At 49.1% G+C, this 27,678-nt stretch overlaps 1 protein-coding gene across 2 annotated transcripts in view; it reads right to left on the bottom strand.

Annotated features, from left to right (window-relative positions):
* The window catches only part of large1 (LARGE xylosyl- and glucuronyltransferase 1), a 678,219-nt gene that overhangs the window by 132,016 nt on the left and 518,525 nt on the right, over positions 1–27,678 (bottom strand). For both annotated transcript variants that reach the window (XM_072484258.1, XM_072484259.1), the window contains exon 9: positions 16,049–16,174. In XM_072484258.1, the coding sequence (XP_072340359.1) occupies positions 16,049–16,174 (126 nt within the window). The remainder of the gene's footprint in view (positions 1–16,048; positions 16,175–27,678) is intronic.

Raw genomic sequence — 27,678 nt, 5'->3', positions numbered from 1 at the left:
CTGAGGGGATGGTGATGTGGGTATGGAAGACTTGAGGCTTTAATTGGGAATGGTGGCAGGGCGGGTCGGGGCCTACCCCTGCTCCTTCTGGCTAGAGTGAACGGTGGATAAACCACAAACCTACCACCTCCCTCTCCCTGCTGACTTTCCTGCCCTCTTAGGAAACCCATGCATCAGCAACCAATCTTAAATCAGGCTTCTTGCTCCATGGTGGGAGCCTGCTTTAAATATGTTAATGAAGTGACCCATTTTTTTCCAATCGGACACCCTGATGTCCACCACCATGGAGAGGTGGCCACTTGCATGGCATGTTTTTCCCATATTTGAGCATTTCAAATTCCTGTGCAGCCATCCGATTATCATGGGCGGGATCTACTGGTCGCCTTACCCCCGAAAAGCAGCGCGGCGTGGCCGTTTTTTCGGGATCTACCCGGCTTGCCACGCCTCACAAGATCTAACGCGGTCTCGCAAGTCACCGCAATGTGAATCCAGCCCATTGTGGGTCATATCACTTTCTGGAAAATCTGCAATTAGACTGAGCCAGGTGGTCTCACTCTGATGTGCGTTCCCGCGATCTACCCAAGGCGTGAAATCTAACCCCTTCACCTTGGAGACCTCGAGCGAGCGTCATTCAGTGCTGGTCCCCACAAACGGGGACCAGATGGAACAGCTTTTGTGGGAGTCTCGCAGGGGGTCGGAGACCCCTAGGTGCTTGCCCTCTGGGCAGGGTGGCACCATGGCACTGCCAGCCTGCCCATGCTGCCATTTTGTATGCAGCGGGGGTCAGGCCAGGGGGGTGCCCTGCGGTGGGGCACCCCGAATACCCCCTTACAGTCAATTGAGGCTTGGGGGACCTTCGGGGGTCACGTCAGGAGCCCGAGAGATCGGGACATCATTTAAAAATCTCTCGCTGCACTGAGGAGTTCCAGTGAGCGTACCTCCTCACTCCAATTAACGAGGCTAAGTGCGGCCTTGGCCGCGCGTTCCCCGCTGAGGCCCCGGATCTAAGCGGATGGACGTTAGATAGCGCTCCCAGTGCCGGGAAACACCCGGCTAATCGCGCTACGCGACTTAGTCCCCATTTGGGTAGATCGTGCCCCATACCTATTTACCAGAGTGTCTCATCAGAAGCTCTCTTATTCTGTTTCTACTCACTCTCAGAGAACATCTTAATTTTAAAAAGCTTCTTCTTCACCTTCCTACTTTCCAATAACTCAGCTCCTCGGAATCATTACAATGCTTCAGAAATGTACCAGCTGACCGAGGTGTCACAAGGTTGTGATGAGATAGAGGAAGCTCTCAGATGAGATGTGCACCATCTGCAGAGCCTCATGAGGTACAAATATTCATTAGGATGTCAGGCCAGTGGTGCAGTAGCCCCGTCTGCACCTGCGCCTATTACTGAAGATGCTTCAAACTGCAGTGGCCTGTACGTCCACAGTAGTCACCATCACCCAGCCGACCCCATCTCCGAAGAGTTCCCATCTCACTGTTCCATCTCACTGTCCCACCCATCCACACCACACCTCCCCCAAACCTTTACAGTGGACCTCATCTCCACAGTGTTCCCCATCACCGCTGTGTTCCCTGTCACACTGGCGCACCCAACCCCATCACATCCCCCACCATACATCCCCCAACCTTTACAATGTTCATCACCATTAGGATCCCCATCTCCACATTGGCCAACATTACCACTGTGCTGCCTATCTCCTCAATGACCCACATCTCCCCAGTGGCCCCCATCTTCTCAGTGATCCTCATCTCCTCAGTGACCCCCATCTCCTCAGTGACCCCCATCTCCGCAGTGACCCCCATGTCCTCAGTGACTCCCATGTCCTCAGTGACTCCCATGTCCTCAGTGACCGCCATCTCCTCAGTGACCCACATCTCCTCATTGACCCCCATCTCCTCATTGACCCCCATCTCCGCAGTGGCCCACATCTCCTCAGTAGCCCCATTTCCGCAGTGGCCCACATCTCCTCAGTGACTGCCATCTCCTCAGTGACCGCCATCTCCTCATTGACCCCCATTTCCTGTGACCCCCATCTCCTCAGTGACCCCCATCTCCTCAGTGGCCCCCATCTCCTCAGTGACCGCCATCTCCTCAGTGGCCTCCATCTCCTCAGTGGCCCCCATCTCCTCAGTGACCCCCATCTCCTCAGTGACCGCCATCTCCTCAGTGACTCCCATCTCCTCAGTGGCCCCATCTCCTCAGTGACCCCCATCTCCTCAGTGACCCCCATCTCCGCAATGGCCCACATCTCCTCAGTAGCCCCATTTCCGCAGTGGCCCACATCTCCTCAGTGACTGCCATCTCCTCAGTGACCGCCATCTCCTCATTGACCCCCATCTCCTGTGACCCCCATCTCCTCAGTGACCCCCATCTCCTCAGTGGCCCCCATCTCCTCAGTGACCGCCATCTCCTCAGTGGCCCCCATCTCCTCAGTGACCCCCATCTCCTCAGTGACCGCCATCTCCTCATTGACTCCCATCTCCTCAGTGGCCCCATCTCCTCAGTGACCCCCATCTCCTCAGTGACCCCCATCTCCTCAGTGGCCCCCATCTCCTCAGTGACCCCCATCTCCTCAGTGACCCCCATCTCCTCAGTGACCCCCATCTCCATAGTGGCCCCCATCTCCTCAGTGACCATCATCGCCTCAGTGACCCCCATCTCCATAGTGGCCCCCATCTCCATAGTGGCCCACTGCAGTGGCCCACATCTCCTCAGTGGCCCCCATCTCCTCAGTGGCCCCCATCTCCTCAGTGACCCCCATCTCCTCAGTGACCCCCATCTCCATAGTGGCCCCCATCTCCTCAGTGACCATCATCGCCTCAGTGACCCCCATCTCCATAGTGGCCCCCATCTCCATAGTGGCCCACTGCAGTGACCCACATTTCCTCAGTGGCCCCCATCTCCGCAGTGGCCTACATCTCTGCAGTGGCCCCTATTTCCTCAGTGGCCTACATCTCTGCAGTGGCCCCTATTTCCTCAGTGGCCAAGATCTCCACAGTAGCCCATATCTCCTCAGTGGCCCAGATCTCCGCAGTGACCCCCATCCCCTCAGTGACCCCCATCTCCTCAGTGGCCCACACTGACTCTGGTGTCTCTCAAAAGCTCCTTGAATGATGACCTAAAGAAAACGGTAAACTTGCCTTCCAGAAAGGGAGGGAAAGCCAGATGGAGCACAATTTCTCAACAACCCACTCTGTCCTTCATCAAAGTCCCAAAACAAATGATAACACAGGGTTGCTGGGCGGTAGATGAAAAGCAACCCAAATTATTTATGACAGGACGGTTGCTGTTTGTCATTGCAGTTCAAGTCTAGTTATTGAAGTTAAATTCAAATTACCCGTAGCCCAGTTGAAATTAAATTACACATGTTTGTTAAAAATTTGAAATCTCTTCTCCCCCACTGGACATATAGTACTGAAGCTTTTTCTTGTTTCAGTAATTTGTAAACATTGCTGCGGGTAGTCATGTACATGTCAATTTTGCATTTGCACCTCTGTTCCTTGGTTCACTCCAAGACCAACAAGCAGGGAGAGATTAATGGGGCCAAGGCTTAATATACTGACAATTATCTTTGTAAGTCAAGATGTTATTAATTATGAATATGCAACAGTAATAAACATTTAGAACTCCACATTAAAAACAGCGTACTCTCGGGAAACAGCCTTGCTCAGATCTCATGTAGTGCCAAGCCTTTTTTTCATTCATTCACGGCCGGGCCAGCATTCATTGTTCATCCCTAGTTGCCCTTCAGAGATGGTGGTGAGCTGCTTTCTTGCAGTCCGTGTGGCGTAGGTACACCTACTGTGCTGTTAGGGAAGGAGTTCCAGGATTTTGACCCAGCGACAGTGAAGGAACGGAGATATATTTCCAGGATGGTGAGTGACCTGGAGGGAATTGATAGGTGTTGGTGTTCCCATGTATCTGATGCTCTCGTCCTTCGAGATGGTAACAGTCGCAGGTCTGCAAGGTGCTGTGGATGCCGCCCCATAATCCTCAAATGCCTTTTTATATTATTCGTTCATGGGATGTAGGTGTCGTAGGTTGGGCCAGCATTTATTGCCCATCCCTAGTTACCCTTGGGGGGGCAGTTAAGAGTCAACCACTTTGCTGTGGGTCTGGAGTCACATGTAGGCCAGACCAGGTAATAACGGCAGATTTCCTTCCCGAAAGGACATTGGTGAACCAGATGGGTTTTTATTGACAATCCACAACGGTTTCATGGTTGTCAGGGCAGCACGGGGGCACAGTGGTTAGCACTGCTGCCTGATAGCTCCAGGGACCCGGGTTCAATTCCCGCCTCAGATGACTGTGCGGAGTCTGCACTTTCTCCCCGTGTCTGTGGGGTTTCCTGCGGGTGCTCCGGTTCCCCCCCACAGTCCAAAAATGTGCGGGTTAGGCGGATTTGCCATGCTAAATTGCTCCTTAAGTGTCCAAAAGATTAGATACGGTTACTGGGATAGGGTGGAGGCATTGGTTTAAGTAGGATGTTCTTTTCAGGGGCCGGCCCAGACTCGATGGGCCGAATGACCTCCTTCTGTCCTGTAGGGATTTAATGATTGGACTTTTAATTTTGGATTCTTATTGACTTCAAATTTCACCATCTGCAGTGGCGGGATTTGAACCTTGGGAACCAGATCATAATTGTGGGTCTTTGGTTTACTCGTCCAGTGAAAATGCCACTATGCCATTGCCTGTCTAACTTAACTTTGAATATATTCAATGACCCAGCCTCCACTACTCTCCCGAGGAGTGTATTCAAAGACAAACAACCCTCTCAGAGAAGAAATTCCTCATCTCCGTCTTAAATGAGAGACAGCGTGTTTTGAAACTGCGCCCTGGTTTTAGATTCCCCCATAAGGTGAAACATCTCCCAGCACCCAACCTGTCAAGCTCCCTCAGAATCTTCTATGTTTGAAGAAGATCGCCTCTCATTCTTCTAATTTCCAATGAGTACAGGCCCAAACTGCTGAACCTTTCCTCAGAAGAGCAACACCCAGAAATCATCCTGGTGAACATTCTCTGAACTGGTTAAAATATAAGCATATCGCTCCTTATGTAAGGAGACCAACTTTGTACAAGTGTGGTCTTACCCATACCCTGTACAACTGGAGGAAAACGTCTTGACTTTAACTGTGCAATCCCCTTGCATTAAAGGTCAACATTCCATTCACCTTCCTAATGTGACTGTACCTGAATGCTGACGTTTTGCGATAGATATACAAGGATATCTAGATCCTTCTGTAATGCGGCATTCTGAAATAATAACACATTATTTTTCTATTCTTCCTGCCAAAGTGGACAACGTCCATTTGCCAAATTTTTCCCCACTCACTGAACCTGTCACTATTGTTTTGTAGACTCTTTGTATCCTCCCCACAACTTGCTTTCCTACTTACCTTTGTGTCAGCAGTACGTTTGGCTAAAATACAGTCTGGGCACGATTCTCCAGAAAGATTTCTCAGTGTGGTAGTGAGCGGGAAATGCCATGAGCTTCCCGACGCTCGGTCCAGGGAGACCGACAACGTTCTTCAATGTCAATTGGTCCACTTAAGGAAGCCGCAAGGGCTTCTCACCGCAAATGACGTCTCGCCAGCCGATTCACTGGAACCCCACTCCCCAGCCCCCAGCTGACAAGGTTGAGCACCACTTAAGCTACTCTTGCTCAGCCAACCCCAGCCAGCCCACAACAATGGCGCCCAGGAGACCAGCCGCAAGATTCGGGGAGGCTGACCTGGGGAGGCTCCGAGGTGCAGTGGAGGCCAAGAGGGATGTCCTGTTCGACCGAGGGTCCCGGAGGGTCTGTCACAAGGCAGCCAGTTCTGCCTGTGACGAGATGGCGGCTATGAGCACCAGGAGTGTGACCAGGAGGACTGACCTCCAATGCTGGAAAAAGGTCAATGACCTATACCGGGCAGCACGAGTGAGTCAACACCTCTCCATGCGACCTCCAACCCCCTCCCTCCAACCCCCTCTCCCTTCAACTCCCCCAATCCTTCCTTCACACCACCCCTCCCACCATTATGAACCGCGCATGTGGCTAACGATGTTAAACGTTTTAGTTACCGTTGTATGAAGAGTCAGAAGTCCTGTTCCTTCTCAGCAAATAACCATTTATTTCACTTCCACAGCCTCTGCACAAAACTCCAACAACACACCACCTGACACAAGGGCCACCTGAAGCCCCTTTACATATCAGTGTCAATCATTGGATACTTAACATAAATGAAACAACTAATTGCAATGTCTCTTAATGCATTACTTAACTCTTAACCCATTACTTAACAAACAATGCCCTCTCTGTGTCTCCTCAGGAAAATCTCTCCCACAACCGTCAGGGGAATGCCCAGACTGGCGTTTGGGTGCCGGACATATAAATCCTAACCTCCTTCGAGGAGCGGGAGGTGACTGGGTGGCTGAGGACAGAGTGGTCACCAACTCGGAGGCTGGTGGACGCCGCAGAGGTGTGGAGCCACCAGCCTCCACCCGGAGGGTGTCAAACACGAGTTGTTATTGCTTTACTGACTGACCCATCCCTCTCACTGACCCCATGTCTATTCTCCCGCAGGTCCTGCATTGCCCAGGTGAGCGTTATAACAGTAATTTTTTTCACTGCCTCTGCCTGGACTGCTCTCTAGCTCCCAGACAGGGGTTCTCTTCTGGGGGGCTTCCTGAAAGGAGTCTGTTTTCTGGGGGGTCTTCCGGACAAGGATAATTTTTTCTGGGGGTGGTCTGTGGGGGAGTTCTCTTTTTTGAGAGTCTCTGGCAGGGGGTTCTTATCTGGAGGTCTCTTTAGTTAGGGGGTCTCGTGGTAGGGATGGGGTGGGCGGAGCCTGGTAGGTGTGGGGTGGGCAGGTGTTGCATTGTGGGGGAGGTGAAGATGTAGCTAATATTCTCAGAAAACTGCAGGGGCTGTTTAGCACAGGGCTAAATCGCTGGCTTTGAAAGCAGACCAAGTCAGGCCAGCAGCACGGTTCAATTCCCGTAACAGCCTCCCCGAACAGGCGCCGGAATGTGGCGACTAGGGGCTTTTCACAATAACTTCATTTGAAGCCTACTTGTGACAATAAGCGATTTTCATTTCATTCATTTTCAAGAGAGAAGACTGAGATGAGATTTGGTAGAGGTGCTCAAAATCATGAACGGTTTGAACAGAGTGAGAGGGGGCCAACGTTCCAGCTGGTGGAAGGGTGGAGTACCAGACGAAAATAATGTAAGGTCATTGGAAAAAAGAACTGGGGCAAATCGCTTTTACGCAGCGAGTGGGTACAGATGGGGAGGGCTGAGTGACGACCTTCTGCCCTATGATTCTGTGATCCAGTTCTGGGCCCTCCTAAATGGAATGCCGTTACACATTAGACCAAGAAGAGAATCTGGTTTGACTGTTACATCCTCCTGCGTTAACATAACCTCACAATGAGGATATGGAAACAGCAAGGGAAGCACGTTACACCATGTCCATCACGGCCTCAGAACATCCCAAAGAGCTTCGCCACCGTTCAATTATTTGTGTAGATGTTGGCGTTGGACTGGGGTAGGCACAGTAAGAAGTCTTACAACACCAGGTTAAAGTCCAACAGGTTTGTTTGGAATCACTAGCTTTCAGAGCGTACTCCTGAAGAAGGAGCTGTGCTGTCTGTCAGCTTTTTACTTTCATTTTAGGCTGTTTGCTGCAGGGTGTGTTTTTGTTTCGTTTTCAGAGCTGGATAGCTGCAGTCACAGCCAGAAGGTGTATGAGTCTCTCTCTCTCTGTAATCTGAAGCCTATAAATCGATCCTTTGGTAATTTAAAACTAATAACTGCTCTCAGTAGTGACTTTAACCTGATGTGCTTCTGTTTTAAAGGTTTTTTAAGTCTTATGGATGTTAAAAGGACAGCTTAAGCATTACTTAGTGTTGTATTCTTTGGGGGTTGTATTTGAATTGATGGTTGCTAAGATGTTCACTGTATGTTTTAAAAAGGTTAACTTGAGTTCATAGAATAAACATTGTTTTGCTTTAAAAAATACTTTTCCATTTCTGCTGTACCACACCTGTAGAGTGGGCCGTGTGCTCCCCATACCACAATCTATTAAAAGCTGTGGGTCAGATGATACATTCCATGATACACTTTGGGGTTCTCTAAACCCTGGCCCATAACAAATGTAATAACAATCCATTTGTACATAGCAAGATCCCAGAAACAAACAGTAAAAATAACCCTTAGAATCCCCTACATTCAGCCCATCGAGTCTGCACGGACTCCTTGAAAGAGTACCTTACCCAGGTTCGCTCCCCCACTCTATAGCTGTAATCCCATCTAACCTGCACACCTTTGGACACGAAGGGGCAATTTTATCATGGCCAATCCACATAATCTGCACATCTCTGGATTGTTGGAGGAAACCGGAGCACCCGGAGGAAACCCACGAAGACACGGGGAGAACATGCAAACTCCACACGGACAGTCACCCAAGGCTGGAATCAAACCCGGGTCCCTGGCACTGTAAGGCAGCAGGTGCTAACCACTGTGACAAGGGACCATTGGTCAGGAAACACCAAGCAAACTGTTTTTTTATTTAAAGTGGCGCGTCTCCTCGCCATAATATCTCTCGCAATCCACATCATTAAGATCCAGCATCCAGTCATGATCTGACCGCTGCTCTGTGTACAACTACACCACCTTGTTTCCTAGGTCGCAGCATCGACTACACTTCATCAGTTGTGAAGTACTCTGGAATACACGAGAATGTGAAGGTCCACAATAAAGTACATTCATTGATTTGGAGAGGCAGGGAATATATCATGGAATATATCAGGGATGTAATGGAACCTACGAGGGAACAAGCGGTCCTAGATCTGGTCCTGTGTAATGAGACAGGATTTATTCAGGATCTCATAGTTAGGGATCCTCTCAGAAGGAGCGATCACAATATGGTGGAATTTAAAATACAGATGGAGGGTGAGAAGTTAAAATCAAGCACTAGTATTTTGTGCTTAAACAAAAGGAGATTACAATGGGATGGGAGAAGATCTAGCTAAGGTAGACTGGGAGCAAAGACTTTATGGTGAAACAGTTGAGGAACAGTGGAGAAGCTTCCAAGTGATTTTTCACAGTGCTCAGCAAAGGTTTATACCAACAAAAAGGAAGGACGGTAAAAAGAGGGAAAATCGACCGTGGATATCGAAGGAAATAAGGGAGAGTATCAAATTGAAGGAAAAAACATACAAAGTAGCAAAGATCAGTGGGAGACTAGAGGACTTGAAATCTTTATGGGGCAACAGAAAGCTACTAAAAAAGCTATAAAGTAGAGTAAAATAGATTATGAGAGTAAACTTGCTCAGAATATAAAAACAGATAGTAAAAGTTTCTACAAATATGTAAAACAAAAAAGAGTGGTTAAGGTAAATATTGGTCCTTTAGAGGATGAGAAGGGAGATTTAATAATGGGAGATGAGGAAATGGCTGAGGAACTGAACAGGTTTTTTGGGTCGGTCTTCACAGTGGAAGACACAAATAACATGCCAGTGACTGATGGAAATGAGGCTATGACAGGTGAGGACCTTGAGAGGATTGTTATCACCAAGGAGGTAGTGATGGGCAAGCTAATGAGGCTAAAGGTAGACAAGTCTCCTGGACCTGATGGAATGCATCCCAGAGTGCTAATAGAGATGGCTACGGAAATTGCAAATGCACTAGTGATAATTTACCAAAATTCACTAGACTCTGGGGTGGTCCCGGCGGATTGGAAATTAGCAAACGTGACACCACTGTTTAAAAAAGGAGGTAGGCAGAAAGCGGGTAATTATAGGTAATATATAGCTTAACTTCGGTAGTAGGGAAGATGCTGGAATATATCAAGGACGAAATAGCGAGGCATCTGGATGGAAATTGTCCCATTGGGCAGATGCAGCATGGGTTCATAAAGGGCAGGTTGTGCCTAACTAATTTAGTGGAATTTTTTGAGGACATTAACAGTGCGGTAGATAATGGGGAGCCAATGGATGTGGTATATCTGGATTTCCAGAAAGCCTTTGACAAGGTGCCACACAAAAGGTTGCTGCATAAGATAAAGATGCATGGCATTAAGGGGAATGTAGTAGCATGGATAGAGGATTGGTTAATTAATAGAAAGCAAAGAGTGGGGATTAATGGGTGTTTCTCTGGTTGGCAATCAGTAGCTAGTGGTGTCCCTCAGGGATCAGTGTTGGGCCCACAACTGTTCACAATTTACATAGATGATTTGGAGTTGGGGACCAAGGGCAATGTGTCCAAGTTTGCAGACGACACTAAGATAAGTGGTAAAGCAAAAAGTGCAGAGGATACTGGACGTCTGCAGAGGGATTTGGATAGGCTAAGTGAATGGGCTAGGGTCTGGCAGATGGAATACAATGTTGACAAATGTGAGGTTATCCATTTTGGTAGGAATAACAGCAAAAGGGATTATTATTTAAATGATAAAATATTAAAACATGCTGCTGTGCAGAGAGACCTGGGTGTGCTTAGTGCATGGGTCGCAAAAAGTTGGTTTACAGGTGCAACAGGTGATTAAGAAGGCAAATGGAATTTTGTCCTTCATTGCTAGAGGGCTGGAGTTTAAGACTAGGGAGGTTATGCTGCAATTGTATAAGGTGTTAGTGAGGCCACACCTGGAGTATTGTGTTCAGTTTTGGTCTCCTTACTTGAGAAAGGACGTAGTGGCACTGGAGGGTGTGCAGAGGAGATTCACTAGGTTAATCCCAGAGCTGAAGGGGTTGGATTACGAGGAGAGGTTGAGTAGACTGGGACTGTACTCGTTGGAATTTAGAAGGATGAGGGGGGATCTTATAGAAAAATATAAGATTATGAAGGGATTAGATAGGATAGATGCGGGCAGGTTGTTTCCACTGGCGGGTGAAAGCAGAACTAGGGGGCATAGCCTCAAAGTAAGGGGCAGTAGATTTAGGACTGAGTTTAGGAGGAACTTCTTCACCCAAAGGGTTGTGAATCTATGGAATTCCTTGCCCAGTGAAGCAGTAGAGGCTCCTTCATTAAATGTTTTTAAGATAAAGATAGATAGTTTTTTGAAGAATAAAGGGATTAAGGGTTATGGTGTTCGGGCTGGAAAGTGGAGCTGAGTCCACAAAAGATCAGCCATGATATCATTGAATGGTGGAGCAGGCTCGAGGGGCCAGATGGCCTGCTCCTAGTTCTTATGTTCTTATATCAGGGGAGATGAAATGAAAATTGCTAATTTTCGCAAGTAGGCTTTGAATGAAGTTACTTTGAAAAGCCCCTCGTCGCCACATTCCGGCGCCTGTTCGGGGAGGCTGGCAGAAACTAAACATTTCGAGCTGCAGTCTAGCTTGGTAAAGGTGACAAGTAAGTATGACGTTTGGAAGATACAATTTATACCAAATGTCAAAATTTACTTCTCGACTTTGGAATGACAGATAAATAGGGAGGACACAGAAGAGCAACCTCTCCATGAAGAGTAAGAAAAGGTAAAGCAAGGACATTTAGGTTTTTGATACCAGTCAAGCTTGAGAAGACAAATATGACAAGTGTTCAGGCCATTAAGGATATGTTGCTACATTTCTCCACCCTCCCTTGATGGTGTGGTTGCCTCCCGATATTGTTCATTAAAAGTCCCATTATTGAGGAATAAAGCGACATTAATCTTCCATTTGAAATTGCCAACCGCATATTAGCAGGCGATGCACACCCTGTACAAAATGTTAACGTGCTCCAAAAGAGAACTGAGAAGGACCATCAAAATTAACTGCCATTATTATTTATTAGATTGTAAAAAAAAAAAAAAAATCCTATTACATATTCATGAGGCAGTCTTGTGGCCTCATTTATTGGCAGCAGACAGCCTTAGAGCTTCGTAACGTCGGTGGAAATGTCTACCACCCCATTACAAAGTCCCAGGCCCGGGTCTCCGATCACAGCTCTGGGTGCAGACTGCCGGTGTTCTGAGCTGACCACTCGACTCCCACCTAACTCCTTGTTTCATCCCATTGTTGACGGCAATCGTCCTTCTGGAATGTCTGAATGGCTGGCTGTTGGAAGCTCATTCAAAGGGGAATTGGATGAATTCCCAAAGGGGGCGAAATGACAGTGCTCGCTCCTCCGCAGCCACAATAGGCCCAGTGACCTCTTTCCGTACCTGTATGATTCGACAATGACCATCAAGTTTCAGCACAACCTTATGGGCTCAACAGCTTCTTCCTAACCTGATGGTCCTGAGTTTAGTTCCTAGCCTTCGATTAGGTATTCAGCCGATTTCCTCGCAATGAGTGACACGTGAGGGTTGAAGTAGATGTACCACAATTGTCCACGCTTACTGCAGAGAAGCAATGAAGTTGATGGTTTTTTAAAAATGTATTTACGGGATGTGGGCGTCACTTGTCAGACCAGCATTTATTGCCCATCCCCAGTTGCCCTTCAGAAGGTGGTGGTGAGCTGCATTCTTGAACTGCTGTTGTCCCTGAGGTGTAGGTACACCCACAGTGCTGTTAGGGAGGGAGTTCCAGGATTTTGACAGTGAAGGAACGGCGATATATTTGCAAGTCAGGGGGTGAGTGACTTGGAGGGGAATCTCCAGGTGGTGGGGTACCCAGGTATCTGCTGCTCTTGTCCTTCTAGATGGTAGTGGTCATGGGTTTGGAAAGTGCTGTCTGAGGACCTTTGGCGGGTTCCTGCAGTGCATCTTGGAGATGGTTCACACGGCTGCCACTGTTTGTTAATGGTGGAGGGTTTGAATGTTTGTGGCAATCAAGCAGGTTGCTTTGTCCTGGATGGTGTTGAGCTTCTTGAGTGTTGTTGGAGCTGCACTCATCCAGGCAAGTGGAGTGCTGAGTGACTCTGGCGAACCCAAAGTGACCGTCCGTGAGGTTATTGCCTGAAAGCACTATTGACGACTTCCGGTTGGGGCTATGCGGAGCTAAGCCGCACGAATCGGCAGCTCCCGCGAAGACGGACGTTCGGGCTCGATAGAAGAGCCCCAACGGGACTTTTCACACAGCCAACCCGTGGGGAAGAGAGGAGAGAGGTCCCCCACTAACCTGTATGGACCGGACCCGCAGCGAAACGGCCAAAAAAACGGCACTGGAGCAGCGGGAGAAGAAGGGTAAAATAAACAAAATGGCGGCGGCCGGGGACAAAGAAGAGATGCAAGAATTCATCAAGCGCTGCTTCGAGGAGCTGCGCAAGGAGATGGTGGCGCCGATGCTGGCAATAATTGAAGGACTTGGGGCAACCCAGAAAGCCCACGAGGTGAAGATCCAGGAGATCCAGGAAAAAGTGAGTGAGAATGAGGACGAGCTCTTGGGCCTGGCGGTGAAAGTGGAGCGGCACGAGGCGCTACACAAGACGTGGGCGGGAAGACTCGAAGACCTGGAGAACAGGTCGAGGAGAAACAATTTGAGGATCCCGGTCTCCCAGAAGGAGTGGAGGGGGCCGACGCCGCGGCATATGCGGGCACAATGATCGGGGCGCTGATGGGCGCTGAGGCCCCCCCGGGGTTGCTGGAGCTGGTAGGGGCGCACCGGGTGCTGGGGAGGAAGCCCAAGGCAAACGAGCCGCCAAGGGCGATGGTGGTGAGATTTCAACGGTTCACAGATAGAGAGAGGGTCCTGAAATGGGCCAAGAAGGAGCGGAGCAGCAAGTGGGACAATGCTGAGATTAGAATATACCCGGACTGGAGCACGGAGGTCGCTAAGCGGAGAGCGGGTTTCAACCGGGCCAAAGCGGTGCTGCATCGGAAAGGAGTGAAATTTGGAATGTTGCAGCCAGCGCGACTGTGGGTCACATATAACGGCCAACACCACTACTTTGAAACGCCCGAAGAGGCGTGGACCTTTATACTAACTGAACAGTTGGACTCTAATTGAGGGTTTGTGAGGGTGGGGGGTATTTGAGGGTTGAAGTATGATGGCGGTTGTATAAGGGGGGCAAGCACGCGCAGGGAATGTTATATGGGCTGGGGATGAGAGACAAGGCCGCAACAGAAGCTGCGTCAGGGCAGGCGGGGCAGGCTCTGGAAAGCGTGGGGGTTTTCTCCCGCACGCGGGAAGAAAAGGGGGAGGTGGAGCGTAGGAACGTCTACTGATGGGGAGATTCCCACACGGGGGGGTCAAAGGGGTGGCGGGGGAAGCCGGGGTCAGCTGACTTACGGGAGTGATATGGGGGAGCAAAAAAGCTAGACAGGGGTCTAGCAGGGGGGAGGGAAGGGGGGGGGGGAACAGGGTTGCTGCTGCACTGGCCGAAAGGGAATGGGACAGAGAAGAGGTGGCCGGGAAGGAGGTGAGGGAGACACGGACACGGGACTGGCCCAGAAAAGGAGATGGCTAGTCGACGGGAGGGGTGGGGGGGGGAAACATGTGTCATTTGAGGCCAAGACTATCGTAGCGGACAATGGAGGGAGAGACGTGATGGTGAGTGGTAGGTTGCAAGGGACGTGGGTGGTGTTGGTAAATGTATACGCCCCGAACTGGGATGATGCTGAATTTATGAAGCGCATGTTGGGGCGCATCCCGGACCTGGAGGTAGGAGGACTGATAATGGGAGGGGTCTGCAGGAGGCGAAAGAGGCCGGCATTCTGGCCTTTGCGTCCCTGGTAGCCCGGCGAAGGATCTTGCTAATGTGGAAGGAGGCGAAGCCCCCTAGCGTGGAGGCCTGGACATGGCTGGGTTCATAAAGTTGGAAAGGATTAAGTTTGCCTTAAGGGGGTCTGCGCAGGGGTTCTACAGGCGGTGGCAACCGTTCCTAGACTACCTCACGGAGCGTTAGAGGAAGGTCGGTCAGCAGCAGCAGCAACCTTGGGGGAGGGGGAACGAGAGATTGCCTGAGGGGACGGACGAGCGGGGGATAACATGGAGGGTAGGGGAAACTGGCACGAACGGGCGAGAGCCAGTGGATAAAGCTCTGTAAATATATCATCTTACCATGTATATATCTTGCTTAGGGCGATTTTGTGTTACTTTGTTACGGGGGGGGGGGTTTATTGTTTGTAAGGGGAAAAAATTGTTTTGATTTGTTAAAAAACTTTAATAAATATATTTTATAAAAAAAGAAAGCACTATTGACGACTCCTGCTAGATCCGTTCGAAAACTATCCCATTTAGCACAATGGTAGTGCCACACAGCACGATGGGAGATTCTCCTTAATATGAAGAGCGCACTTTGTCTCCACAAAGACTGTGCGGTGGTCACTTCTACTGAAACTGTCATGGACAGATGCATCGAGAGTAGGCAGGTTGATGAGGATGAGGTCAAGCATATTTATCCCCCTTGTTCCCTCATGACCTGCTACAGTCTAGCAGCCATATCCTTTAGGATCCAGCCAGCTCGGTCTGTGGTGGTACTACCGAGCCACTCTTGGTGACGAACGTTGAAATCCCCCACCCAGAGTATAATCTGTGCACTTGCCACCCTCAGTGCTTCCTCAAAGTGGTGTTCAACGTGGAGGAGTACTGATTCATCAGCTGATGGTGGCTGATACATGGTAATCAGCAGGAGGTTTCCTTGCCCATGTTTGGTCTGGTGCCATGAGACTTCATGTCTCCCAGAGTCGATGTTGAGGACTGCCAGGGCAACTCCCTCCCAATTGTGTACCACTGTGCCACTACCTCTGAGGGTTCAATTCCCGTACTGGCTGAGGTTATTCAGGAAGACTTGCCTTCTCTATTTTACCTCTCGCCTGAGGTGTGGTGATCCTCAGTTTAAATCACCACCAGTCAGCTTTCCCTCAAAGGGGAAAGCAGCCGATGGTCAGCTGGGACTATGGCGAATTTATTGGACTTATAGTGAGTGACGAGTAATGTGAAAGATAAAGAGCAAGTTGGTTCTGTCTTAGACAAGGCTTAACTGTGCAAATTAACTGAGAAAAGCGGTTTAAGCTTTGTTGATCCGTCAAAGATTGAGGCAGAATATTCCACTGTGGACTTCAAATATGAAAATGACTGCAAGATGCTCATACGTACGGAGTTACCTCTAGTTCTGGACAGTGGGGAAAATCTCTCACACACTTCCTATTCTAGCAACTATTATCCTTATAATAACAAGTCTTACCTTGAGGTCTGACACATCTTTATAGCACTGTTCAGAGCGTGTGTGATCCGATAGCTGAACATTCCAGAAACACGGAAGCTGGTACACCAGGAAAGGATTCTGCTTAATGACGGCATTGAAAATATCCTGCATGGGCCAGGGAAAAAAGAAAAGAAACCAAAATTAGTAAGAGATTATTGCCAGTGTTATATTGAGAATTGCGAGCGAGGGTTCGGACAGAAACAGTCCATAGATGTGCAGGTTAGGTGGACGGGCCAGGCAAAATTGACCCTTAGTGTCCAAGGATGTGTAGGGGGTTGCGGGGTGGGGAGTGGGCCCAGATCGGGTGCTCTTTCAGCAGGTGGGTGCAGACTCAATGGACCTAATGGCTTCCTTCTGTGCTGTAGGGATTCTAAGGTTGTAAATATCATCCCAGCAAATGGATCAAATTTTTTCTACTTACACCGGGTAAAATCTTGATTTTTTTTAAATGCCAGTTTTGACGAGTCAAAACAAAAAGTAAAATATGCTGCTGGAATTTGTTTACCGTGATGACCTTTGACCTGCAACTCTGGTTGGTATTCATGGTAGTTTCGTCACATGACCTTGCACATCCAACCACCCCGCTCCTCACTCCCACCTTCAATCTCTCAACATGTTCAACGTTCCAGTGCACCGTCTTCCCGTGCCAATGGGAAAGCAAACAGGCCCTTCATAACCCCACATTCTGGACTTCCCGTCAAACAGCCTTTATATCACATTGCCAACATTACCATAACCAATAAAGTGCTCAAATTAAAACATGTTTTTACCTCTGATTTTCTCCACCCCCCCCCCCCCCCCCCCGCCCTCCTTGGATATTAACCTCTAATTCGTGGTGACGCCAAGACAATCGTGAACTGCTGGCAACAGCCTGTCTAATGATCGTAGTCTTATTGGTCAGAACAGATGAGTCAGAGAAATAGTTATTCCACAATAGCATCATCAACAACCTTAAACTGATCCAGTGTATCGTATTCATTCAGACGGTATGTTAGGAATAGAGAGGGACGTAAAGCACAAGTGCTTCTGGCTACAAGTAAATAGTGACTGTGCTCCTATGTGGACTCTAGAGTTGGTGCTGCAACACCAGGGCTTCTATTTGTGATCACCGTTCTTGCTCAGCAGGGTGCCACACAAATGAGGCTGCATCACTTGTACCACTTGAAATGAAAATGAAAATGCTTATTGTCACGTGTAGGCTTCAATTAAGTTACTGTGAAAAGCCCCTAGTCGCCAGATTCCCGCGCCTGTTCGGGGAGGCTGGTACTAGTGAATAGTTCAAAATCGGGGACCATTGGCTGCAGATGAGCAAGATAGAGATAAGAAAGCAACTTGCTCTGATTATTATTAGAATAAGTTCCAAGGTGTGAATAGGCACGGTTGCACAGCGGTTAGCACGCTCCAAAACATTTTCCAACATCTTCCTTCGTGTTAATAGGTTAGTGAAGCAGCAACCTAACGCTCAGAGCTTTTCTTTATTGAAAGAGTTTATTGACTTGTCCACTCTCACCACCCAGTGCCCCAGCTATCCCCTATTTCTACAGGCTCAAAGGTAATTAATACCCATCACCAAATTCTCTTACCATCAATAGCGCAATTAGCAAACCTTAAATTTGTAATAGATATTAAAAAAACATAACAATTTAATTTGACAAGACATAATAATAATCTTTATCAGTGTCTCAAGTAGGCTTACATTAACACTATAATGAAGTTACTGTGAAAATCCCCTAGTCGCCACAGTACGGCACCTGTCCGGGTACACCGAGGGAGAATTCAGAATGTCCAATTCACCTCAGCACATCTTTTGGGACTTGTGGGAGGAAACCGGAGCACCCGGAGGAAACCCACACAGACACAGGGAGAATGTGCAGACTCCGCACAGACAGTGACACAAGCCGGGAATCGAACCCAGGGCCCTGATGCTGTGAAGCAACAGTGCTAACCACTGTGCTACACCTTGGAACTTATTCTAATAATAATCAGAGCAAGTTGCTTTCTTATCTCTATCTTGTTCATCTGCAGCCAATGATCCCCGGTTTTGAACTATTCACTATTTTTGCATTGTCTGTATCTGCTTCATTGAATTGAAAACTTTGGTCGCCCCCAAATCTCCCCTTTTAAATGCGGCGGAGAGGAATATGGAGAGAGAGAGAGAGAGAGAAATCAAGTGAAAAAGAGTAAACATTTCTTAAGCTCTTCATCAACTTGCCAAAATGAACATCACAGCCCAGACTTTTAAAACATGCTATTGTGATGTAGGTTAAAAAAAAGACAAAAGCCGAATTTCCTAAGCCTTTCCTTTTCAGAGAAATTACAGATTCCCAGAATAAATTTATTTCTTTTGCTTGAGGATCAACAATAGCTTTCCTGTTATTAGTTAACCAGAATTGCATAGACCATTTCAGAGCTGTAAACCTGGTGATTAATACTCAACCCTGCTTCTTTTCTTCAGGGCAACATATACGGAGCTGATTGGTGATTCAGATTTGACCACAAGTTCACTATACACCAAATTCTCAACTCCATTCTCTCTTTTGACTTCTTAACCCTCCGCTCTTTATTTGAACTGCAAATTCCTGGCCCCCAGGCACTTGGATATTTAAGTCTCCCGCACCTGGCTTTATTATTCCTTCAGGTCAAGAGCATTGAAACCTTGGCCGGAATTCTCCAACTGTTCCCTGGTGGTGAGAGTCTCTGTTCCTGCCGGCCATGCACCACCGACTTTGGTGTTCCCAGCAGCCTGGGGTGGCTTCAATGGGAAATCCCATTGACAGCGGTGGGAGCAGAGAATCCCACCATCAGCCAATGGCATGCCGCCTCGCAACAATGAGAAACAAGCGGCTGGGAGCCGGGAGAATCCCGCTCATTAACTCTGTTTCTCTCTGCATAGATGCTGACAGACCTGTGGGGTATTTCCACAATATGCTTTTATTCCAGATATCCTGCATCTGCAGTACTTTGCTTTTCCATTATTCCTTTTGTGTTTTCTCTGTTCCATATTCAGTATCAAATGTTTAATTTGACATGTTAATTAGCATGTTTATTTGGACGTTGTCTGATTGTTCAGAGAAATATAGCTCCATACTGACCGATGTCCCTCAGTCCCTCTCTCAGGAAGCTATTTATTCAATGGCTAGTGCATCAGTTCATTGTCCTTCGGGTGCAAACACTTAGTGATAATCATCAGGCTCACTCCCCCAATGGAGACATTTGCACACTGACTGATGAAATCAGTCTCTCTATCAGAGAGACACTTATACACTGACTGGTGTCTATCACTCTCTCCACTCAGGGAGATATCTGTACACTGACTGGTGTCTATCACTCTCTCCACTCAGGGAGATATCTGTACACTGACTGGTGTCTAGCACTCTCTCCCTTAGGGAGATATCTGTACACTGACTGGTGTCTATCACTCTCTCCACTCAGGGAGATATCTGTACACTGACTGGTGTCTAGCACTCTCTCCCTTAGGGAGATATCTGTACACTGACTGGTGTCTCTCACGCTTTCCCTTAGGGAGATATCTGTACACTGACTGGTGTCTATCACTCTCTCCACACAGGGAGATATCTGTACACTGACTGGTGTCTAGCACTCTCGCCACTCAGGGAGATATCTGTACACTGACTGGTGTCTATCACTCTCTCCACTCAGGGAGATATCTGTACACTGACTGGTGTCTAGCACTCTCGCCACTCAGGGAGATATCTGTACACTGACTGGTGTCTATCACTCTCTCCCTTAGGGAGATATCTGTACACTGACTGGTGTCTCTCACTCTTTCCCTTAGGGAGATATCTGTACACTGACTGGTGTCTCTCACTCTCTCCCTTAGGGAGATATCTGTACACTGACTGGTGTCCATCACTCTCTCCCACTCAGGGTCAATCTCTCCCACACAGGGAGATAGAACATAGAACATTACAGCGCAATACAGGCCCTTCAGCCCTCGATGTTGCGCCGACCTGTGAAACCACTCCAAAGCCCATTTACTCTATTCCCTTATCGTCCATATGTTTATCCAATGACCATTTAAATGCCCTTAGTGTAGGCGAGTCCACTACTGTTGCAGGCAGGGCATTCCACGCCCTTACTACTCTCTGAGTAAAGAAGCTACTTCTGACATCTGACCTACATCTATCGCCCCTCAATTTAAAGCTATGTCCCCTCGTGCTAGACATCACCATCCGAGGAAAACGGGTCTCACTGTCCACCCTATCTAATCCTCTGATCATCTTGTATGCCTCAATTCAGTCACCACTTAACCTTCTTCTCTCTAATGAAAACATCCTCAAGTCCCTCAGCCTTCCCTCATAAGATTTTCCCTCCATACCAGGCAACATTCTGGTAAAACTCCTCTGCACCCTTTCCAATGCTTCCACATCCTTCCTATAATGCGGTGACCAGATATCTGTACACTGACTGGTGTCTATCACTCTCTCTCTCTGGAAGATATCTGTACACTGACTGGTGTCTATCAGTCTCTCCCACTCAGGGAGATATCTGTACACTGACTGGTGTCTATCACTCTCTCCCATTCAGGGAGTTATCTGTACACTGACTGGTGTCTATCACTCTCTCTCTCTGGAAGATATCTGTACACTGACTGGTGTCTATCACTCTCTCCCACTCAGGGAGATATCTGTACACTGACTGGTGTCTATCACTCTCTCCCACTCAGGGAGTTATCTGTACACTGACTGGTGTCCATCATTCTCTCTCTCTGGGAGATATCTGTCCGGTGACTGGTGTCTATCACTCGCTCCGTTAGGGAGATATCTATACACTGACTGGTGTCTATCACTCGCTCCCTTAGGGAGATATCTGTACACTGACTGGTGTCTATCACTCTCTCCGAACTCAGGGAGATATCTATACAGTGACTGGTGTCTATCACTCTCTCCGAACTCAGGGAGATATCTGTACACTGACTGGTGTCTATCACTCTCTCCACACAGGGAGATATCTGTACACTGACTGGTGTCTATCACTCTCTCCCACACGGGGAGATATCTGTACACTGACTGATGTCTATCACTCGCTCCCTTAGGGAGATATCTGTACACTGACTGGTGTCTATCTCTCTCCCATTCAGGTTGATATATGGACACTAACATGTCTATCAGTCCCTCTTTTTCAGGGTGATTCTGTACACTCGCTGTTATCAGTTCCTCTCAGGGGAACACATTACACATTGAGTGGTGTCTATCAGTCTCTCTCTCATCGAGCTGTCTGTACACCGATGGGGCAACAAAAAAAATGAAGCCACTCTTGTTAAATCTTTGCTTAATTCAGTTACAAGACATAAGGAACTGGTTTTTCTCGTCCTCCCCAAGCGATGGCCCATTGAGGGGTGCGTGCTTCACATCTCTTAAGTCAAGACTGGCAGAATCCCTCTTTATTGCCAGATTCAGGATTTTCCGACAGCACACATGCATCCCAGGTGGGAACCTGATGCATTGTTGCAAGCTGTAATGATCTAATTTCTCTTGTCTTATGACAGTGTGAAGTGCGGGTGATCGCTGGAGACAGTAAGTAGGGCTCCTGGGGTTTGATTAAATAATGCAGTGTTCCGCAGAACAGTGAGATTATTCAGTGATATATTTTGTTTACTTTAACAGTACGCCATTTGCTTTGGAATGTCCTGATGATATTAAAGGTGCTATATAAATGCAGGTTCTCGCTTTCTCTTCCATCCAGGCTAGAAAGTGGGAGGGGTGAGCTGGCAGTGGCTTGGGTTGATGGTAGCATTCTCTCTTCCCAGTCAGGTTGTGGGTTCAAGTAGCACTCCGGGAGCTGAGCATCTCATCGAGGTTAACAATACAGTGCGACTTCCGGGTGCGGCGATGACCAGCTGAGTCGCACGTTTCGGCAGCTCCCTGTGAAACGGACTTTTGGGCTCTTGATAGGAGCCCCAACGGCAATTTTAACGGCTGAAAACACCGTGCGGTAAACCAGAAGGGTGTTCCCCCTGGACACGGATGGAAAAAGGAGAGGAAAGTGGCCGGATTGCAGCGGATCCTTTGGAACAACGGCAAGGAAGGCAAGCAGAAACCAAGATGGCGTCGGAAGGTGGCAGTTTCATATGGGGCCCTGAACAACAAGAGTTTTTGAAACGCTGCGTGGAGGAGATAAAAAAGGAAATGAAGAAAGAGTTGTTGGCCCCGATATTACAGGCGACTGAAGGGCTGAAAGAGGAACAAAAGACCCAGGAGCAGGAGCTTCGGGTCGTGAAGGCGAAAGCAGCAGAGAATGAAAACGACATACAGGGCCTGGTGGTGAAGTCGGAGATACAGGAGGCACACCAGAAACGATCTGTGGAGAGGTTGGAGGCACTGGAAAATAACGCAAGGAGGAACAACTTGAGGATTCTTGGCCTTCCTGAAGGTGTGGAGGGGGCGGACGTCGGGGCATATGTGAGCACGATGCTGCACTCGTTAATGGGAGTGGAGGCCCCGACGGGTCCGTTGGAGGTGGAGGGAGCATACCGAGTTATGGTGCGAGGACCGAGAGCAGGAGAAGCTCCCAGAGCCATAGTGGTGAGATTTCTCCGTTTTAAGGATAGAGAAATGGTCCTTAGATGGGCGAAGAAAACTCGGTGTAGTAAATGGGAGAACGCGGTGATCCGCGTCTATCAAGATTGGAGTGCGGAGGTGGCGAGAAGGAGGGCGAGCTTTAATCGGGCCAAAGCGGTACTTCACAAAAAAAAGATAAAGTTTGGAATGCTGCAACCGGCAAGACTGTGGGTCACATATCAAGGGAGGCACCACTACTTTGAGACGGCGGATGAAGCGTGGACTTTTATTGCAGAAGAAAAATTGGAATGATTGGACTACGAAAATGAACGTTTGGACAAAGTGGTGGGACGAGTGGGGGGGGGGGGGGGGGGGGGGGCGAAGAGGGATTGTATGATTAATCCTGCGGTATGGTAACTTTTCTTTCTCCCACAGGTGGTGATGGGGGGAGGTGGGGAGGGAGAGGAGATGGGGCGTTGGCCATGGGAGGCGGGGCCGAGGGAGAGGCGCGGGCTTGGTTCCCGCGCTATGATAATTATGGCGGGAATAGAGAAGCAGGAAGGAGGGGGCGCCGCACGGGGCGAGCCGTGATCACGGGGGGAAGCCGAGGTCAGCCAGAGTTTGCTGACTTCTGGGAGCAACATGGGGGGAGTAATTACGCTAGCGGGGGGTCTAGCGGGGGGGGGGGGGGAGGGGGGAATTACTGGGTTGCTGCTGCTGGGGAAAGGGGGGAGTGGGTGCGGGAAAGAATGGGCGGGGGGGCACCGTCTGGGAGAAATACAGCCGCGTGGGAACTGGGCGAGAAGCTGGAAAAAGATGATGGCTAACCGGCAAGGGGGGGGGGGGGTGGGAAGCCCCCCAACTCGGCTGATCACGTGGAACGTGAGGGGGCTTAACGGGCCGATAAAGAGGGCACGAGTACTCGCACACCTTAAGAAACTTAAAGCAGATGTGGTCATGTTACAGGAAACGCACCTGAAACTGATAGATCAGGTTAGGTTGCGCAAAGGATGGGTAGGGCAGGTGTTCCATTCGGGGCCGGATGCGAAAAACAGGGGGGTGGCTATATTAGTGGGGAAGCGGGTAATGTTCGAGGCAAAGACTATAGTGGCGGATAACGGGGGCAGATACGTGATGGTGAGTGGCAAATTACAGGGAGAGATGGTGGTGTTGGTAAACGTGTATGCCCCGAATTGGGACGATGCCAATTTTATGAGGCGAATGCTAGGACGCATCCCAGACCTAGAGACCGGAAAGCTGATAATGGGGGGAGACTTTAACACGGTGTTGGAACCAAGGCTGGATAGCTCGAAGTCCAGGACTGGTAGGAGGCCGGCAGCAGCCAAGGTGCTTAAGGATTTTATGGAGCAGATGGGAGGGGTGGACCCGTGGAGATTCAGTAGACCGAGGAGTAAGGAGTTCTCGTTTTTCTCCTATGTCCATAAAGTCTATTCACGCATAGACTTTTTTGTGTTGGGTAGGGCATTGATCCCGAGGGTGAGGGGAATGGAATATACGGCTATAGCCATTTCGGATCATGCCCCACACTGGGTAGACTTGGAGATAGGGGAGGAAACAAGAGGGCGTCCACCCTGGAGAATGGATATGGGACTAATGGCGGATGAGGGGGTGTGCTTAAGGGTGAGGGGATGCATTGAAAAGTACTTGGAACTCAATGACAATGGGGAGGTTCAGGTGGGAGTGGTCTGGGAGGCGTTGAAGGCGGTGGTTAGGGGGGAGCTGATATCAATAAGGACACATAAAGGGAAGCAGGAGAGTAAGGAACGGGAGCGGTTGTTGCAAGAACTTTTGAGGGTGGACAGACAGTATGCGGAAGCACCGGAGGGACTGTATAGGGAAAGGCAAAGGCTGCATGTGGAATTTGACTTGCTGACCACAGGCACTGCAGAGGCACAATGGAGGAGGAAGGCGCAGGGTGTACAGTATGAATATGGAGAGAAGGCGAGCAGATTGCTGGCACACCAATTGAGGAAAAGGGGAGCAGCGAGGGAAATAGGGGGGGTGAGAGACGAAGATGGAGAGACGGAGCGGGGAGCGGAGAGAGTGAATGAAGTGTTTAAGACATTTTATAAAAAATTGTATGAAGCTCAACCCCCGGATGGGAGGGAGAGAATTATGGAGTTTTTGGATCGGCTGGAAATTCCCAAGGTGGAAGAGCAGGAAAGGATGGGATTGGGAGCACAGATCACGGTAGAAGAAGTGGTGAAAGGAATTAGGAACATGCAGACGGGAAAGGCCCCGGGACCGGACGGATTCCCAGTTGAATTTTACAGAAAATATTTGGACTTGCTCGCCCCGCTACTGACGAGGACCTTCAACGAGGCAAAGGAAAGGGGACAACTGCCCCCGACTATGTCAGAAGCAACGATATCGCTTCTTTTAAAGAAGGAAAAGGATCCGCTACAATGCGGGTCCTACAGACCAATCTCCCTCCTCAATGTAGATGCCAAGGTCCTGGCCAAGGTAATGGCAATGAGAATAGAGGAATGTGTCCCGGGGGTGGTTCATGAGGACCAAACTGGGTTTGTGAAGGGGAGACAGCTGAACACGAACATACGGAGGTTGTTAGGGGTAATGATGATGGCCCCACCAGAGGGTGAAACGGAGATAGTAGTGGCGATGGATGCCGAGAAAGCATTTGATAGAGTGGAGTGGGATTATCTGTGGGAGGTGTTGAGGAGATTTGGGTTCGGAGAGGGGTATGTTAGATGGGTGCAGCTGTTGTATAGGGCCCCAGTGGCGAGTGTGGTCACGAATGGACGGGGATCGGCATATTTTCGGCTCCATAGAGGGACAAGGCAGGGATGTCCTCTGTCCCCATTACTGTTTGCACTGGCGATTGAGCCCCTGGCGATAGCGCTGAGAGGTTCCAAGGGATGGAGGGGAATACTTAGGGGAGGAGAAGAACACCGGGTATCTTTATAGCGGATGATCTGCTACTATATGTGGCGGATCCAGCGGAGGGGATGCCAGAAATAATGTGGATACTTGGGGAGTTTGGGGATTTTTCAGGGTATAAATTGAACATGGGAAAGAGTGAGCTGTTTGTGGTGCATCCAGGGGAGCAGAGTAGAGAAATAGAAGACCTACCGTTGAGGAAGGTAACAAGAGACTTTCGTTACCTGGGGATCCAGATAGCTAAGAATTGGGGCACATTGCACAGGCTAAATTTGACGCGGTTGGTGGAACAGATGGAGGAAGATTTCAAGAGATGGGATATGGTAGCATTGTCAATGGCAGGGAGGGTGCAGGCAGTTAAGATGGTGGTCCTCCCGAGATTCCTTTTTGTGTTTCAGTGTCTCCCGGTGGTGATCACGAAGGCTTTTTTCAAAAGGATAGAAAAGAGTATCATGGGTTTTGTTTGGGCCGGGAAGACTCCGAGAGTGAGGAAGGGATTCTTACAGCGTAATAGGGATAGGGGGGGCTGGCACTACCGAGCCTAAGTGAGTATTATTGGGCCGCTAATATTTCAATGGTGAGTAAGTGGATGGGAGAGGAGGAAGGAGCGGCGTGGAAGAGATTAGAGAGGGCGTCCTGTAGGGGGACCAGCCTGCAGGCTATGGTGACAGCCCCATTGCCGTTCTCACCAAGGAACTATACCACGAGTCCGGTGGTGGTAGCTACACTGAAGATTTGGGGACAGTGGAGACGACATAGGGGAAAGACCGGAGCACTGGGGGGGTCCCCGATAAGAAACAACCATAGGTTTGCCCCGGGGGGAATGGATGGGGGATATGGAATGTGGCAAAGAGCAGGTATAACGCAATTGAAAGATCTATTTGTGGATGGGAAGTTTGCGAGTCTGGGAGCGCTGACCGAGAAATATGGGTTGCCCCAAGGGAATGCATTCAGGTACATGCAATTGAGGGCTTTTGCGAGGCAGCAGGTGAGGGAATTCCCGCAGCTCCCGACACAAGAGGTGCAGGACAGAGTCATCTCAAAGAAATGGGTGGGGGACGGTAAGGTGTCGGATATATATAGGGAAATGAGAGACGAAGGGGAGACTATGATGGACGAACTAAAAGGGAAATGGGAAGAAGAGCTAGGGGAGGAGATTGAGGAGGGGATGTGGGCAGATGCCCTAAACAGGGTAAACTCGTCGTCCTCGTGCGCCAGGCTAAGCCTGATTCAGTTTAAGGTATTACACAGGGCACATATGACTGGAACACGGCTCAGTAAATTTTTTGGGGTGGAGGATAGGTGTGCGAGGTGCTCGAGAAGCCCAGCGAATCATACCCATATGTTTTGGTCATGCCCGGCACTACAGGGGTTTTGGATGGGGGTGACAAAGGTGCTTTCGAAAGTAGTAGGAGTCCGGGTCGAATCAAGCTGGGGGTTGGCTATATTTGGGGTTGCACAAGAGCCGGGAGTGCAGGAGGCGAAAGAGGCCGATGTTTTGGCCTTTGCGTCCCTAGTAGCCCGGCGCAGAATATTGCTAATGTGGAAAGAAGCCAAGCCCCCGGGGGTGGAGACCTGGATAAATGATATGGCGGGGTTCATAAAGTTAGAGCGGATTAAGTTCGTCCTAAGGGGGTCGGCTCAAGGGTTTACTAGGCGGTGGCAACCGTTCGTCGAATATCTTGCGGAAAGATAGATAGGGGAGAACAAAGAAGGCAGCAGCAGCGGCCCAGGACTTGGGGGGGGGGAGGGATGGGGGGGGGGGGGGGGTGGCCTGAGACAAGGCAGTTGCCAATTAGGGCTAGTTTTTATATTTTGTTATTTAATATTTATTTATTTGTTGTTGTTTTTGTTTAAATTTTAAAAAGGTCATTATTATCTGTATTGTTACAATGTTGTGTAAAGGATGCACAATGTACTGTGTTGGTTGACCAAAAATTTTCAATAAAATATTATTTAAAAAAAAACAATACAGTGCAGTGCTGAGAGAGGGCTGCACTGTCAGCAATCGCAGCTTTCAGGTGAGACTTTAAACCAAGGTCCTGTCTACCCTCTGGGTGAGCAAGATCCCAAGGCAATATTCAAAGAATGGCGGCTTCTCAACCAGTCCCCTGGCCGACATTTGCCCCTCAAGCAAGACCACCAGAACAATTTAATTGGTCATTTATT

This window comes from Scyliorhinus torazame, chromosome 19 (genome assembly GCF_047496885.1).
Source record: "Scyliorhinus torazame isolate Kashiwa2021f chromosome 19, sScyTor2.1, whole genome shotgun sequence".
NCBI classification, from domain to species: domain Eukaryota; kingdom Metazoa; phylum Chordata; class Chondrichthyes; order Carcharhiniformes; family Scyliorhinidae; genus Scyliorhinus; species Scyliorhinus torazame.
The sequence above is the reverse complement of the archived record's forward strand: the minus strand, read 5'-3'. Positions and strand labels throughout refer to the sequence as shown.